We start from the raw sequence: 17,856 nt of genomic DNA on the forward strand, positions 1-17,856 counted from the left end.
GAGTTTCATAAGTTCCATATATCCGAATAAGTAGAGTAACTTGATCTGGCCCATAGTTTCTTGCCATTCGATCCAATGTTATCGTCATCCCAGCTTTGCAATCCGTTCTTCTTTCAGCTCTAAAACGTTTTGGCTGATTTTCCAATGTTTGCCTTTTTCTCCGAAGGCCCTCATTGGAACAAACAAATCTACATGAAGTCGTTTCACCATCAAACTTGCTAACATTTTTATTTCTTTTTCTCACATAAAACCCTGCACGACCCCCATAGGCAACCCAAAACACCCAAGCTTCGTCTGGATTTCTGAACCTCATACCGACTTGGGTATCCGTTTGTCAATTTCTTCCATTGCAAAACACTTGGGAGTGCAGAACACTCACAATTGCATAGCACAGCAATCAAATTCTGCAAAATTGCGCACCACAACATCCCAATCATCAAGAATTTGCTCAAATAGGCACACATAAACAAAGTGCATGACACAGCACCAAAATCAGCAAACTAGGAAGATGGTACCTTCTGTTCTTGGAGTCCTCCGACGCCCGGAGATCGCTGGGCACTGTGGCGCAGGAGGCCGTCAGAGCGGGAAGGAGAGAGTCGCAGCGGGGGCGGAGGCGGAGGAGGCCGTCGCAGCGGAGGCGGCCGTCGGAGCAAGGGCGGAGGCGGCCGTCGCAGTCGGAGCGGGGCGGAGGCGGCCGTCGCAGCGGGGGTGGAGGCGGAGGACCGAGTGGCGGCTTGCTCTCCTCCCTCTCCCGCGCGGCGCAGCGGCGGCGGCGGCGGCGACGACGGGAGAGCGCGCGCGGGAGGCGACGTTTGGCGTGAGAAGCCGAGAACTCCCGCGATGGAGTTTTTTCGACTGTGCATTCGTTGACTCGGTAAAACATGAGGTGCTCTGTTTCAATTTCTGCCGGCCGGCCGATTTAAATGGGCGGTGGATGCTGGCCGCGAGGCAACCCGTGCCTAGACAGAGCCAAGGTGCTGGATCTCAGTCCGTCCGGTAGTCCCTGCCCTTGCTTTATTCCAGCTCCTCAATCTTCAACCATTTTCTGTGCCGCATCATGGCCTCCCACGAACTGCCGCCACCGCCGATGAAGAAATCCCCAGCACTCGCCCCCACCACCATTAGCGACCTCAGCGGCGACATCCTATGTGAGATATTCCTCCGCCTCCCCTCGCTCCCTAGCCTCATCCGGGCCGCGCTCACTTGCAGCTCCTTCCTCGATGCCGTCCGTTCGTCCCCCTCCTTCCGCCGTTGCTTCCGCGCGCTCCATCCGCCTCCCCTGCTCGGTCTCTTCATCGATATGTACGAAAGCGCCATACCTGCCTTCTCGCCCCTCCGCCGCCGCTCCGATGCAGACCTCGCCGCCGCCATCCGTGGCGCCGATTTCTTCCTCACCGGCCTACCGGACGATGACAAGGACGCCGTACCCAATTGGTCAATTATCGATTGCCGTGATGGATGCGTCCTTCTCGTCAACTGGAGCACGGAACAGATGGCCGCCTACAATCCCCTCACACGGGCTCTGGATCTCTTCCCCACGCCGCCCGCCCAGCTCTGCGATGGTGACCTGTATCTTGAGTTCCACATCCTCTCCTACCAAGAGGACCGTGGGTCGTTCCGCATTCTGTGCGTCTGTGAAGAGCAGTGGGGGGCGTGCGTCGTTGTCTTCTCATCGGACGCCAGGGAGTGGCAGATTTTCCCGTGGTATGACGATGACATGGGCTGGCATCACACTGGTAGGTGAATGGTTTCGTCTATTGGACAGATGAAAGCCGAGACCATGCACGTGTGCTGGACATTGCAACACTGGAATTCTCTCAAATCGATCTGCCGCAGCTGGTTTTTGAAGGGCAAGACGCGTTTAGGGTTGGTGAGGCCAAGAACGGAAATCTCTGTATGACCTCTTTGGTTCAATTGAATTTGTTTGTTTGGCTCTGGAGAGCTAATGACCAAGGTGTTGAGACATGGATGCTGGACAATGCATTTGAATTGAAGAAGATTGCTGAGGCGGCCAAGTGTTCACTAGAGGATAACAGTGCACTGAAGGTTGTGGCCATTGTCGATGGCTGTGTTTACTTGTCTACTTACCACGAGACACGCTATGATTCTCCTTGCTGTTACTATCCTTCTGCTTGGAAACTTCGGAGCTGAATAAGCTCTGTCCTACGCGCTTTCACCCGGTGTTTCATATCCCTACATCATGGCTTGGCCTCCTTCACTGGTACGCACCAAGGTGAACCCTCGACTTAACGGTGCTTGAATATGAGGGAAGAAGAAAAGTATGACCAAGAAGTTATATACTCTATGCCATGATTCTGTAGATGTAATCCTGGTTAGATGTACTCATCTTTAGAATAAATCAAGATGCCAAGGTGTTGTGGGAATTGCAAGTCATTTTTGTGTGTCATATTGAGCATATTAATATTCATTCTTCCATTCCCTGCATATTGCAAGTATCAAAAGACTTGCGGATTTTCAGCATAAACTAAATGGAGTAACAGATATTTCTAGACCAAAGAGCACTAGGCCTCAGTTGCTATTATTCTGAATGAAACTGAATCGAAGTTTTAAACTGTTGAATTATTCGAATCCAGCAAAAGAGACAAAGAAAAGAAATACACGTAAGAGTTTCACAAGTTTCATATATCCGAATAAGTAGAGTAACGTGATCTGGCCCATTGGCTTCTCTTTGCCATCGTTCTACAGCTTCCAGACAAAGATTACTGAAGATCAATTTGCATCAACCATACTGTAACAGTTAGACCAGAAATGAGCTTTTTCTTTGTCACTGTTTCTCTTGATCACACGGGTGCATTAATAGGAACTGCAAAAGAGTTCCTCAGCACCACCGAAATTACAGTGTTCATACCTGGGCATTATCTTATTTACGATTTTTCAGATTATTGCCAGATAAGATGCTATCATGCATAGATAACTTATATAATTGTTTAAGGTAACTAGGTCCCTGCAAGTTCTTGAATGAGACTTTTTTTTCCCTAGAATACATTCAAGCGGATGTATCATATATTGAATGAGACTAATGTGAGAGGTTATCTCGTAGTGTCCATGATTCTTGAATGAAAAGTTCAGGTGAAGACATTGGAGATTGTTGTATCTGTTTGTTCTAGGCTACAACATTATTTCAAGGAAGCCTGCTAAAAAAATCTATTGCCCTCGCTTTCTTTGCCTGCTAGTGCTGCAGAACGATTTTCCCCCTCTTTATAGATTGTGTAACTTTGCTTGATACCATTGAAGAAGGTGATCTTAGATATGCAAGCTCAATACTTGTTGTCAAGATGCTCAGCAGCATTGCTAGTACTGTCTGGGCAAAAGCCGACCCCGAGTTCATCGTAAGCACATATGTATTGGCAAAAAAAATAATGCACAAGTTTCTTCACCTCAAACATAATAGATAGCCAAGGAAATATGATGGTGCAGATTCATGTCAAAAGGTCTTGCTCAATCAGTTCTGTAGTTCAACACACATCATATCTGCAGGCAGTTCGACGATTTGGTCGGCACCGGTGGGATGGACCTCGGGCATGTCAGAACTCAGAACCGAAGCGAAGTCGTCTCTCAGAAAGGCACGGGACATGTCAAAAGGGATTGAGCACCGGAGTGTTGGCAACCGCCACCTATTCCAGGATGACATTGCCACTGAAGTCACTCTTTTTTTTGCCCAGGTCCGCCATAGCCAGTCTAGTGTGCAGATGCAAGATGAGAACCAGAGAAGAGAAAAACGGAGCAATTATCGCAGGACTCACCAAAAGACACGATCGACTAGGAAGATGATACTCCCTCTGTTCCAAAAAGATTGGCACAGGAGGGAGTACCTTATTTTCTGATTAATGACGCGGCAATAGATTAGATACAGCAAATCCGTTTTGCACTGGGACATAAATTAATAACCCACTAGTATCACACCTTAAATTAACCCACATAGAACACCGTTTTTCTATGTAGGGGGTGTAAAAATCTTAGCCGGTTTGCAAAATATAAGGCGCGCAGCGTCTTACCCGTCCACGCGCCCAGCGCGACCTGAAAAATCACAGCAGGCAGTTTCCTAATGGTTGCATGCATGCATTAGATTCACTTCTGCTGAGTATTGAACGGTGCGATTTTTTTTCTTTCAAAGTTCCATGCGGCTCTCTGCTGCTGGTCAAAGGCAGTGATCAATGCAAATATAGCAGTTTTTGTCGAGGTTCTCCACCGACAACAATGCTCGGTTAAAGCTAGATCACAAGATTTGATTCTGGAATTTGTAACAAATAGTGCAATATTTTTAGTATTTTTGTTTTACTTCACAAGCAGACATCAAAGACAGGGCAGATCTACATTGACAAATAACAGGGACAGCAAGTAATCTCGCGAGCTAACAAATAAGACAAGGATAGAAGCAAATTGTTTAGGTATGGGAAAGAGTACATAACAGGGCACAGACAAGTATACTATCACAGAAATTTAAACCACAATCACTAGTACATATTACACACAATTCTCAGGAGAAAAGACTCAGTAGTTAACAAGATCTCACACTGACATTTAAACAAACAAGTTGCAGGTGCTCAAAATCAGCACAAGTTCTCTCAATTCAGTTCACACAAACAGCAAGCAACAGGGGGAAAAGGGAGAGAGATTTAGATGGGGATTAACTCAGGAGATGGGGCAGCAAGGAGTTGAGGAAGGGAAGAGGGTTGCAGTGGCGCTCGTGCTTGCCGGAGGTGCTTGTTCTTCAGTTGCTGCAGCAGCTTGAGGGTACGAGGAGGAGCAGCAGCTTGGAGACGAGGAGGAGCAGTAGTAGTGGATCGGGAAGGGGCAGCAGCTACTTCGTCGGAGGCGCGCCGCCACGCTGGCCTGGCCGCGGCGGCGGCCGGTGGTGGAGAAGGAGGTCAGGGGAAGGAGAAGTGCCAGGCACCAAGGGGATCGAGGGCAGAACTAGGGATTTAATCCCTTTGGCAATTTTTGCATCCAAGCCCTTCTCTTCTCTTCTTCTTTCGCAAGTTGGTCTTTTTTTTCTTCACTTCAGCCCTTTCTTTCTTCTTTCCTTATGCTCAGGTCCTTCGGTGTATAGGTGCATCAGCAGCTCGTCCAAAATGAGAAGAGTATGTGCATTTTCGCACTTAACTGCAAAAGAGAAGCGACAATGTAATTTTTGTCACATATTACAAGTATTTGTATAAACTCTTGGCATTTTAGAATAATTCAAAGTTCAAAACACAAGATTTCAAATAGAAATATGTCCAGAAAACAGTGCAAATATGATGCTTATCAGGCAGTTGCCAAGGAGGAGAACATGTGTGCGTCCGACCTCTGCGACGTGGGGTGCGTCTCAGTTCGTTGCGTTAATATTACCGCTAAACTTTTTATGCCCTATATTAAAAAACGAAGGGAGTACAAGCCAAGGAGCAAAAGATCAAACTGCTACCATCTAGTCAGTCACCAACGAACTTCTCTTCAGCAACTGCAGATATACTAGTAAGTGTGCAGGTGCACGCACGTCCTACAAGATAGACATGCCTTTTAAATTTGGTTTTTTTAAGTATTGTTTTTACTACCATTCTACTTCTTCCGTTCCAAAACACAACTCATATAGATTTTTCTCATTTGTTCCACAACACACCTCATTTTTCTCTTGAAACCCGCACCCGGCCAATAACTAGTCACATCTATTTACTATTAATCCAATATGAGTGGTCAGACACTAGAAACGAGAGCTGCCTTAGTCCAAGTGTACAAATCTATATGAGTTGTGTTTTGGAACGGAGGGAGTACTCACCGAGCCACTTAAACATGCGTTGTGGTGCAGCAACTTAAGCGTGCACGTTCAAAGACACGATCCATGCACACTGGTACACCAGAAAAATGAGCACACAAATATATTTGAATTAGTTGCAGAAATAATAAAATTCAATCCAATTTTGAAGCGATAGTTACAGATAGCTACTCTGCAATCAAATCATTCTACTCTTGTCTCAAAAGTAGATCGTTGTATTGTTGCAAAGTCCATTTTCCAGGTTACAGAGTACATCCGGCTCTAGCATACGTAAGGAACGATTTAGGATCATCTCTATAAATTTTTCTGAATTTGATTGAAATTCAAGCGGCAAGAAGATAATTTCAAACTCAGTATAATCACATGAGCAAATCCCAAAATAGCAATTCATATGTTGTTGCCAGCCTCATCCCGAGGAAAGTGATTTCTTTCCTTTCATTCTTAATCCCTTCGGAGGAAGGAGAAAAACCAAACCTATTATTGGAGGAAAACATTCTCCATCAGGGACTCTGTGCTGAGCTTCATGGTGTTCTTCATCTATTTGACATTTAATTGAAACTGGTGCTGCCATGGCACTCACCATGCACACGAAAAAACAAATAATTAAAGTGATATCAAATCGGTCAAGGCAAATAATGGAAAGGAAATCTGGAGTAGCTCATCCTTGCATTCGAATGAACTGAAATTGAAATTGAAAATACCTTCTCCATGAAATGATCGAGAACCTTCTAAAAAAATGAACTTAAATTGAAAATACCTTCTGCAAGAAAATGATGCCAAAGCTTTCAACATCAGGTGAATGACATTTTGGGGCTAGAAATGCATTTATTGCCTCACGGAATTGATCACCAAAATCTTGTCTCATCCCAACCTCTATAAGAAAATACAGTACATTATGTGCAACATAAACCAGTTTCAGTTCAAGAATGAAGGCCAGTTTGTAGATGGAACTGGCAGCAGTTTAATTGCCTGCACCGTTGAGCGCTTCTTAGTGGCTGGGCCTTTCCCTTACACAAGATCATAGGCTCCCTTATTTTCGGCTGAAATTTAATTAACAAGGAGCCATAAGTATGAAAGGCATAGTTGTAAACCGACAGAAAACATATAGGACCCAACCTTCATTTTGTTGTTTTATGCAACGATATTCCTTGGCAGGCGTCCTTAAGAGAAGAACATTCTGCAATTATAAAAGTTAAGCTCCAGCTTCTTTCCTTGAATATGTGCTTTCTTTAAAGGATATAGAGATGCCACAGAAATTTATCATTCAGATGTTCAATTCTATGATAAAAGAGTAAACATTTGAATGTACAAAGACTGATATAGTAGCGTATCTGTGGGTAGTAGGGCAAATTGGAAATTGGGAGTCACTTTTTGGACTGCCACAATGTATCTAATGCTGAATATTACACATTGGCAAAACTACGAAGCAAAAAAAATGTACTGTTGACCCTATTGATCATCATTTATGGCCTAGCTAGTTGAGGAAGTATCAGGATCAAGCAAGTTAACTACTCCCTCCGATCCATATTACTTGTCGAAATATTACATGTATCTAGACACTTTTTAAACATAGATACATCCATATTTGAGCAAATTTGAGACAAGCAAGGATCGGAGGGAGTAGATCAATTGGAGCTAGATGAGAAATCTGAGCTAAAGAGATGATGGATAAGCATAAAATCTATTATAAAGCTAACTTTGTTTGACATGCAGTATGACAGAATTACCATGGCATCCATGTGCTTCTATGTCTCTCTAGATATTATTAAGAAATTGACATGGCACAATACAAACTCAGGTGATTCGAGGACAATTCCTGAAACATCAATTCTCTTTCACTACGATTTGCAAATGCAACATAAAATGGATCTCCAAATAGCATTTTTTCCATTTGCTCAGACAATGCGGTCACAGAACTCTGGCTCAGACCTCCAAACACAACATAAAATGGATCTCCAAATGACTCTGGATATCTGACCTTTTAGAAGAGTCTTTTCAATTTGAATGGGACCAACCGTGGAATCATCAACAACAAACTGTAACAACCTAGTTTTCACTTTTCAGCACAACTAAATTTGAAAGCAAGGAAGTGTTGAGCTTACCTGGCTACCTGTCACTCAGTTTGTACTGAAGCAACACAATAGTGCTACCATCGACAATGATAAACAGCCAAATTGTGATGTGAATTGAGCACTTGCTGTCTTAGGAGGTACAAAGTCAAAAGGGAAAAATTTAGTATTTCAATGCAGACTTTTATGACAGGAAACCGAATAACATAGTTTCCACTGAAATTAAGTGAACATGCATACACATTTTACAAGTATCAGGAAAGGATGAAATATTTACATGGAGGTGTTCCATCCACTTACCTGATTTTGTTGCTGTACCTTGCCAACTGCCAACCATATAATCAGGAACCATATGGTGTGCTTCTTACGCAAGAACTATAGCACTGCTATACGTACGACAGATTCACGTACGATTCTCGTCCGACACAAGGCATGAACCATCGATCAAATCATCTTGTGGTTGATATCACGTCGTACGACCGTCGGACGCACTGGTTCGTCGTACGCGGAGCACTTCCGCAACTTAAATATTAGACACGATCCACAAGGAACATGATCCTTATTATTTCTGCTTAGTGACACGGCAATAGATTAGATACAGCAAATCCATTTTGCACTGGAACCGCTCTAATAAGTAATAACCCACTAGTATCGCACCTTCAATTAACCCACAGAGAACACCACGACCACGTACCTAAAATACTAAGCTAATTACAAGCCTATGAGCAAAAGATCAAACTGCTACCAGCTAGTGAGACACCAACGAACTTCTCTTCAGCAACTGCAGATGTATATTAACCACGGCAACAGCTCCAGTATAGGTTGTTCAGGAAAAGGGGTCTCAGAGCTGTTTCCCAAGAGTCGATATGTACTCATACAAACGCCGTTCTTGGTCCTCCAACTCCACGATGCTCTGGTCAGCATACTCATCGATCTTCCTTACGAGGTACTTCTCCATCCGGTAGAACCACTCCCCCAATGTCATGGTGTCAAGGCTGCTTCTCCCAGCACGCTCCTCCACCTTCTCCCCGGCCCCTGCTTCTCCACCACTGCCAACCAATTCTGCCTTGCCATCCTCTTCTTCATCTTCTCCACCATCGTTTTCCTTGGCACACCCATTGTTGGCAACAGTAGCACTGGCTGCCTCCTTTGCCACTTCCACCTCCGGTGCCTCCTTCGCAGCCACCTTGATTTCTCCATCCCCAGCTGCAATCTTCTCCGCCTCAGCACTCTTCACTACTGTCGAAGTCGACAGATGATTCGCTGCAGGCTCTCTTGGCATGGCCACCTCAATTTCCTCCTGTTCCTCCACGTCCTCGTCCTCAGGAATAACGGCCTCCCTTGTACTAGCCGCCCTTGCGCCTCTTCCCCTGCCTCTTCTGGACCTTGTCTTTGCAGGCGGTGGTGGAGCAGCGGCCGTCGCCGCACCCTTATTCCTCGCACTTCGGCGTGTAGCCACCGGGGCCTCCGCCTTCGCTTCCTCTTCCTTCCCTGGTTCAGGCACCTCCGTGGCCTTTTTTGGCCTGCCACGACGCTTCGCCCCTTCCTTCTCCGGCTCCGGTTCAGGGGGCTCCACGGCCTGCTTATTCCCTTCAAGTTGAGTAACAACCGGGGCCACCTCCGTCTCTTCATCCTTCTCCGGTACAGGGTGCTCCGCCACCTTCTTCTGCCTGCCGCGGCGCGTCACCAGCGGTGGCTCCTCCTTCTCCTCTTCATCCTTCTCTGGTTCTTCAGGGGGGTCCGATGCAGCCGCCTTCTTCCGTCCGCCCCGGCGCGTAACCAGGCGGGGTTTCTCCTCCTCCACCACCACTGCCGCAGCGTCCGGCGCTTCATCCTCGAATTCGGGGGCCTCCACCACCGCGGCCTTCTTCCGCGTTCCCCGGCGGTCCCCCGCTGGGGGCTTCTTCTCCTCCGCCGCCGCTGGCACCGCCGGGCCGCGCGAGGAGCGCCTAGGGCCCGCGGCCGCAGCAGCGCCGCGGCACAGATCTGAATCGGACGCGAGGGACACGGCAAGCACGGTGGACTCGCCGATCTTGATCAGGTTCCCGTCAGAGAGCGGGGCGGGGACGGTCGGGACGAGGGGAGCGCCGTTCAGGAAGGACCCGTTGGAGGAGCCGAGGTCGGAGACGGCCCACCGGGAGGCCGGCGGCGGGAGGAACTCGATGGCGAGGTGCTGCTGCGACGCGCCCACGTCGCGCACGGCGAGGTCGTTGCCCTTGACGACGCGCCCGACGCGGAGCGCGGACCCCGCGATGCACTGCCGGATCTCTCCCTTGCGCGGCCCCTTCTCCACCGTGAGGGTGAGCACCGGCGGCGGAGGCTGGGTGGCCATCGGGGGTTTCGGGGAATCGGAAAGGTCGGAGAGAGGAGAAGCGGGGCAGATTTTGAATTTTGAGGAGGACGCAAGAGGCCAAGAGGGAAGTGCGTTTTGACTTTTGATACAGCCGAGAGAAACTACGAGAATGCCGCAATTTTCTCGGAAGAGTGAACCCATCTTATCTATGGTTCCCATTCACATTGCTACTACACGTGATACTGTGCGTCAATGGACAATGGCACGCCTTTGACCATGCAGAGCTTGATTTTCAACACATTTATTGCACAGCATTTTATTTGCTTTCACCCCGTTGATTGTCGCATTTGAAACTAAGATGTTCTAGATTTGTTCTATTCTAAGTAAAAAAAGTTAAAATTTGATCAAGAATATACAAAAATGTATTAGTATCTACAATGTTACTATCATAACGGATTTAATGAAACAAATTTACAGTTGTATAGATATTGATAGATTTTTATATTCCTCCGTACAACAAAGGATGTCTCAATTTTGATCAAATTTGAATACATTTATACACTAAGTCGTGTCTAGATACATCCAAATTTCGACAAATTTAAGACATTTTTTGTTGAACGAAGGGAGTATAAACTTTGTCAATATTATGGCTTATCCGGTTTGTAGGAATGCAAAATGTAGTAATAGGAAAAATCAAAGGAATACGATAGGAAACCGTATGCAAAATAGAGGATTGTACAAAAAATAGGAGTTCAAACCAAAGGAATCCAAAAATGAGTATGAGTGGATGCTAACATTCCTGTATTTTTTCCTTGAAAGAGGGGATTTTCCTCTACTTTTTCTATGGTCCATTCTTATGAACCAAATGCATGAACAATAACATCATAGGGAAAAAAAATTCCTATTCCTATAGTCTTCCTCCATTTTCTTTCCCGTGAAATGAAGAGGCTAAGATATTTGATTTAGTACAAAACTTGAGCATCTTATAATTTGGATAAGGATTAGTTTACTTCGCCGGTTCATGTATTGATCAATAACTATGCATTATATTGAATGTTGGGTCCATATGATTAAAGACCGAACACTTGCTTTGTCGTCAAACGGGGGAGTAGATAAGCAGGAGTAGGAAGGAAGAAGAGAAAAGGGATGGAAGGAGAAAGAATAGAAAGATAGGGTGCATGTTAATGATGGATATAAGATTGTTGGTCATGATGAGGAGCGGAATGGAAGGGAGCCGTCAATGATAAACGATGACAACGAGGTGTTGAATGATCAACCTGACACTAACAACATCAGAGCAGCGAAGGGGGGGGGGGTGAGCGAGTGAGGGGAAAGTGGGAGGAGCTAAAACCGGTAGGATAGTCGAAGACGAGGGGCAAGAAAGGCAGCACGGGTTCTCTAACTTACATCAGCTGACTTGTATGGCTAACATGTGGGTGCCACAGCTGGTTGGCCCACCTGTTAGCCATACAAAGGTAGGTGACTTAGGTTAGAGAATTTCCACCTCTAGAAAGGATGGTAGAAGAGGCGAGATGGAAGAACATGAAGACGATTGGAAATTCAGCAAACTAATGGCTATGCGACACAATGAACATAGAGGCGAAGGATCACTCGATGAAATAATCTATAGATCCAAGTTCGCTTACTAGCTCATTCCATCAACAAATGTTAATAGTTTCACTCGACAATCAAAATATCCCCGAGAGCTGATGTCAAGAATAAGAAACGAGAAAACATGGCAAATGTCAGACCGGGTTCAATGCACAACGTCATACATACACGGGGCATGCTGGCATGGCAAACAAATGGTCTCGGAATTTAGATCATGCAAGAAAAACTGAAATGCATAAAAAATCATCATTTGCATGAACTGTGTCGACATAATTTAATTTTTAGAAAAGATATTTGTAATTTTTTTGCATAAACATACATAAAAATACGCCATTTTCATAATTTATTAAAAAAAACTGAGTTTTCACCAAAGAGCCACTGACAGCAAGGTTTGCTATCGCGAGGCGTTTGTGAGGTCTGAAAAGCTGACTTCCCTGGATCTTGGTCTGCTCAACGCTCAGTCGCTCACCCCCCTTTCCTCCGGTGATGTCACGAACGGCGGTGGAGGTCGAGATCGAATTTTTTGCGGCAATGGGCCCCTGGCCAACGTTTTTGTCAATACTGGCCCCCTCCGAAAATTGACAAAACTAGCCTGGCGGAAAGCCCAGAAAGAGACACGTGGACTTTCCGCCAATGGCATTGGCGGAATGTACTGTACACGCACTGTAGCAGTACCTGCGCATTGTTTGTGCATTTGTATCGAAAACGCTTTTGCCCCTTTCCGCCAATGCCATTGGCAAAAAAAACCTTTCCGCCAATGGCGGGAAAGGCCTTCCGCCAAGCTACTTTTGCAATTTCGTTTTGAAGGGGGTCAAATTTGTCAAAAAAAATTGGGCGGAGGCTACTGCCGCAAAAAAATCGGTCGAGATCATCAGGCACAGAAGAAGTAGCTAGCCGTTTTTTTTGAACAATTGAGAATCGTGCCCCTGTGAAAGAAAAGAAAATAGATGCTGATGAGCATTAAAATAAGAAATTTAAACATGATGCACTGGACAAAAGTTTTACTTCACTGACAATTTACTTCTTAGCTTCATCACAACCTGGCAAGTGGTAAGCTATTCTAAAAAACAATCAATACCTAGCTTCATCCCTAAATTTTCATAGTAATTGGCAGTGCAGTCCAATAGAAAGTGAAACCTAAATACGAACTTGGCTGATGACTCACTCTTTTCTGAAATCAATTATCTATCCATAGATAACCAAAAGCGAGCCAAAACATGACTACCATGTACTAGAATCTTAAGTTCACTTTTGGTAGAACACAACTCCAGAATGACATAATTTGGAGTAACTTTTCTGTTATGAGCAGGCATAACTTCCCTTAAAAAAAATTTAATTCCCTTCAAAAATATGAGCAGGCATAACAGGTACAGTATGTTGATCTTTTTAGCGTCGTATAGACCATAAATCATATGCATTTATGCAGTGTACATATAACTGGACAAAACGATACAGTAAGAACTAAGAAGCACAGTTATTCAGATAGTATATCAAAGGAGAAAAGAAGATGGAGCATGCCCAGGCAAAAGAGTTCATGGAAAAAATCGACAATGCAGTGCAGAAATATGTATCTTAGATAAGTAACAATACAGGAAATTGCACATGCGGAATTACTCGCTCAAGAGGGCAACAGAAATCACCTAAAATTAGGCAGCTGCCTCCAGCACGCGTCCATCTCTACACGCAGCGTTGCTAGACCATTCTATCAATCTGTCCCACCTGCATGCCGCCCCCACGAGTTGTGAGAACCCCAAAAATTTGAAACAATCAAACTGTGGAAAAAATAGCAGAGAAGGTAGGCAGAAGCTCCATAGGCGCTGGAAGATACTGGCTCAATGGCAGCAACAGAAGAGAAACCCAGATTCCACACTTCCTGCCAGAACGTTGGCGAGAAGATATTTTAGACGAATATGGTGTGATTGAAGCCCAACATGCAACCAGCTACAAGGCCGACTACGCCACAAAATTCAGTTTTTTTTAAGAGCATAAGCAGGCAACTTTTGGTCCTTCTTGATTCGCTAAAGACAAGTGGATCTCTTTGCATAGGAAAGATATATGAATGAGAGGCCACTATAATTTTTAAAATGTCTCAAAACATAAGAATTTTATATCATCCACAGAAAATAAACACACGGACGCCTCTTTGAAATGTAGGGATTAAGAACTTGGTAATAAGAAAAACATTGAAATTAGAATCATTCCTACAGAAACTGAAAAACACATGAATTTTTCTTGAGGGATTAGTGTATAGTTGCCATAGGCACAAGGAAAATCTCTGGGAGATTGAATTCAACTTAGTGTTTTCTTTAGAATCAGGTGAAAAGTGGTTCATAAGAAAAATTCGTACTGGTTAAAATCTTACAAAATTCCTTTAAATCAAAGAGGCCCAAATAGGTGCATTGGACTTCCAAACAGGGCTAATCCTACTATCAAAAGGATCTTCATAGAGGAAAAATAATCTAAATACTGACCCCAAGATTCCAAGACAGCCGTATGGGGCAAGGAGACCCTAACGCCGTCGCAAATGTTGAGGAATTTTGTCAAAAAATCACTCACTACCAGCAAGTTTGAACATTCCCTAAAAAAATTACATTTGTTCTGAATTTTTTTGTTTCTTCTCTGTTTTCGCTCCACGTTTTTACTTTCTCTTTTTGCTATCCTCTGTTATTCTGTCTCGTTTGGCATGTATGTTTGTAAGACCCACATTGTCTCATTGTTTCTTTTAAAACAAAATGGCACGCACTTAGCGGTGTGTTTGAGAAAAAAAGATTGGGCTGAACGTTTCACATCAGCATTGAATACTCAAAAGTTCAGCACAACTTTCTGCAAGTATTACATATTAAGAAGCATATCGTTATGCTACTTGTAATATTGTCTTGTAACTTTCGTGATGTGCAAAGTGTCTGCATGATCTATTTTTCTTCTTTTCTACCAAAACTGAATTATGTATCCCAATGTACAGCTTTCAAATAAGTGATGGGAAGAGCTTAAGTAAACCTCCTAGAGCATGAACACAAAATTAAATGAACAAAACATTTGTATAAGGGTAACATCTGAATTGAACAATTTTACTATCATACATTCTAAGAATTCTTTTTTGTCCGAACTGTGTTGACCTTATTTATTTGTCAGCCTCATGTTTATTGCGAAGCCAGATTTAGGAGAATTTGTTTTGAATGCTATATCTAGGTCAAGGTATCTCAAGGCATGCCTGTGAACTAATTTGACAATGACCAGAAAATTACATTTGCAATATCAGGTGAGTCCAGAAAGTGAAGAATGGCGGATCATCACGGATTAAAAAGATATCCACACCTATATTTTGCAAAAACTGCATCATGAATCAATGGATCATAAATAATACCTTCTGTAGTAAACCTGTCGCATATCTAACTTCATCCTTCTTCACCTTTGATATCCTTTGGTGTTTTCTCTTTGCTAGTCGTGTAACAAAATGAGCAGTCATCTCAAGAAATTGACTGCGCCTCAAACCAGGTGAATAATAATGGGTCAGTATGAATGAACAATAAGCCAACAAAATATATGCTGAATTTCCTCTGGAAAGAATGTGTTTTCTAGTGTGAGTAGCATTAGAAAGATCATGAAAAAGACGTCAGAATGCAGTTGCAAATACTAACCATGAAGCAGCCAGGACTAACTTGACCTTGCTATGTTTGCTTCACCTTCTGACCAAATTGAGCTGGTGTCAGCCCTTTCATAGGCGCTACACATCAACTTCAGCACCCCTGATGTCATATAAAATAAGGACAGGAGGGGGGAGGTATGAAACATGGAAACAAGGGAAATAATACTTGCAAGGTACAGATGCAAACAAACAATTTACTGGCACTTATATATATGGCATAGGCAGGGAACATGCATCTCCACGTCAATGTACACAACATTCAGTTGGATTCAGACTCTAAATCTACGAGGACTTCTTGCTACACAAAATAGAACAGAGCCTTATCCAGACATTTAACTCTTAATCCTTAGCAAACAGTAAATCATGCAGAGTATTTCTTCAGAGCTCTATCCAGCCTGACATCGAAGGGGGTCGAGTACGCCTTCAGCTTTCGATCCTGCCATAAATAATTAAAAGTGAGTACATCATTAAATAATATGAATTGTAGTACTTGATCGACTTGCATATGTTTACTGTACCTCTCTGTATTTGCTTGTAGTATTGGGGATTCCATTAGATCCTGAATCATCTCTAGAAGAACGATGAGCACCACCCTGTTCCTCCTGACCCCTGTTGTCAGAAGACGCATGCTGGGCACTGGCCCTCCCCTTTGACGCTTCATCCTCCAATGCATCCGTGGACCCTTTCACTTCTTTATCCTCACCACCATGCACCAACGTCACAATGGATGGATTCCCTGCTTGCTCTCTTGCTGCAGCTACACCATTTCCCTCTTGTTCCACCTTGTCCTCCTCCTGAAGAACGTTATTCCTTGCACTAGCTCTCGTAACCCTTCCCTGGTCCTTTTCGGACCTCCTCTTTGGAGGCTGTGGTGGAGGGGCAACAATTGCCGCATCTTTCTTCCTCCCGACACGGCGCCTCACCACTGCAGCCTTCTTCTGGCCATCATGGTGCGTCACAGCAACGGCATCCATCTCTTCCTTCTCCTGCACAGGGGGCTCCACGGTCCTCTTCCACCTGTCCCGTCGTGGCGCCTCTGCAGCCAGCTCTATCTCTTCAGTGAGCTCAACTACAGCCGCATAAACCCCGTTATTAGAAGAAGCAAGCTTAGCACTGGCCCTTCCCTTTGGCACTTGCTCCTCCAGTGTCCTCACTGTCCCTTCGGCCCCTCCATGCCCAGTGGCCTCTTTACCCCCCTTCTGTTCCTCACCACCCTTCGCTGTCGCCAAAGTCAGCAGGTTCCCTGCCCGCACTCTTGACGCAGCCAATTCATTTCCCCCCTGCACCACCTCATCATCATCAAGAACAGTTTTCATTGCACTAGAGGATGCTTCACTTCTCTGTACCCTTCTAAGCCTCCTCTTTGAAGGCAATGGCACAGGGGCGACTGTTGCCTCATTCTTCTTCCTTCTGCCGCGGTGTGTCACCACCAGACCCTCCTTCCCTTCCTTCTCTGGTTCAAGGGCCGAGGCCTTCTTTTGCCTGCCACGACGCAACACCACATTTGCCTCCTCCTCCTTCTTTCGCAGACCACGCCGTGTCACCACTGTGTCTTCCTTCTTCTCCTCGTCATCATTCTCTGGTTCAGAAGGTTCTTCTGCCTTCTTCTGCTCCTCAAGCCGCGGTGCCTCTGCAGTGTCCTCCCTATCCCCTAGGGGGGGCTCTTCAACCAGCTTCTTCAGTCCTCCCCGGCGCGTAACCACTTGGGGCCTCTCATCAAGCACCACCACTGCCACTGCGTCCTGCTCTTCCTTCTCCACTCTAGGGGGCTCCGCTGCCTGCGGCGCTTTCTTCCGTGTGCCCCGGCGGGGCACCACAGAGGGCTTCTCCTCCACCACCACCGGCACCACAGCCGCCGTGCGGCGCGAGGAGCGCCTCTGGCTGGGATTAGTGACTGGATTCGGATCCGAATCGGGCGCCATGGACACGGCGAGCACGGTGGAATCGCCGATCTTGATCAGATCCCCGTGGGAGAGCGGGGCGGGGACGGAGGGCACGAGGGGGGCGCCGTTGAGGAAGGTTCCGTTGGAGGATCCGAGATCGGAGACTGCCCACACGGCGGCGGCGGGCGGCGGTAGGAACCGGATGGCGAGGTGCTGCTGCGACGCCCCCGTGTCGCGCACGGCGAGGTCGTTGCCCTTGACGACGCGGCCAACGCGTAGCGCGGAGCCCGCGCGGCAGTGCCGGGTCTCCCCCGCGCGCGGGCCCTTCTCCACCACCACGGTGAGCACCGGCGGCGGAGCGGCCATGGGAAGAAAGTGGGGGAATCGGAAGGGCCGTGAATGGGATTTCAAATGTTTGTCGGGAGGGTTTGGAGCTTTTTGCAACGGGTGACGGTGTTGACAGCGCGTAAGGAAATGAGTTCCGGGGGCCCGCTTGCAGTGAGAAACAGAACATGAAGGGTTCGACCGTTGGCTCTAGAGCTTGGAACCTGAAAGAATTGCATAATTTATGAGATTTGCCC

At 45.7% G+C, this 17,856-nt stretch overlaps 1 protein-coding gene and 1 non-coding gene across 2 annotated transcripts; one reads left to right on the forward strand and one right to left on the reverse strand.

Annotated features, from left to right (window-relative positions):
* Positions 1-521: 521 nt before the first annotated feature.
* On the forward strand, positions 522-2,445 carry LOC100839083. Its single transcript, XR_002963761.1, has one exon. It is a non-coding gene; the product is annotated as an uncharacterized LOC100839083 (transcript).
* A 5,934-nt stretch (positions 2,446-8,379) lies between these two features.
* LOC100837059 lies at positions 8,380-17,711 on the reverse strand. The gene is made up of 4 exons (XM_024458718.1): positions 15,911-17,711; positions 15,788-15,828; positions 15,125-15,225; positions 8,380-10,341 (listed from the first exon to the last, which is right to left on the reverse strand). Exons 1-4 carry the CDS (start codon positions 17,639-17,641, stop codon positions 8,684-8,686), a joined length of 3,531 nt encoding a protein of 1,176 aa, XP_024314486.1. The 5' UTR covers positions 17,642-17,711; the 3' UTR covers positions 8,380-8,683.
* Positions 17,712-17,856: the final 145 nt, after the last annotated feature.

This window comes from Brachypodium distachyon, chromosome 2, assembly GCF_000005505.3.
Source record: "Brachypodium distachyon strain Bd21 chromosome 2, Brachypodium_distachyon_v3.0, whole genome shotgun sequence".
NCBI classification, from domain to species: Eukaryota; Viridiplantae; Streptophyta; class Magnoliopsida; order Poales; family Poaceae; genus Brachypodium; species Brachypodium distachyon.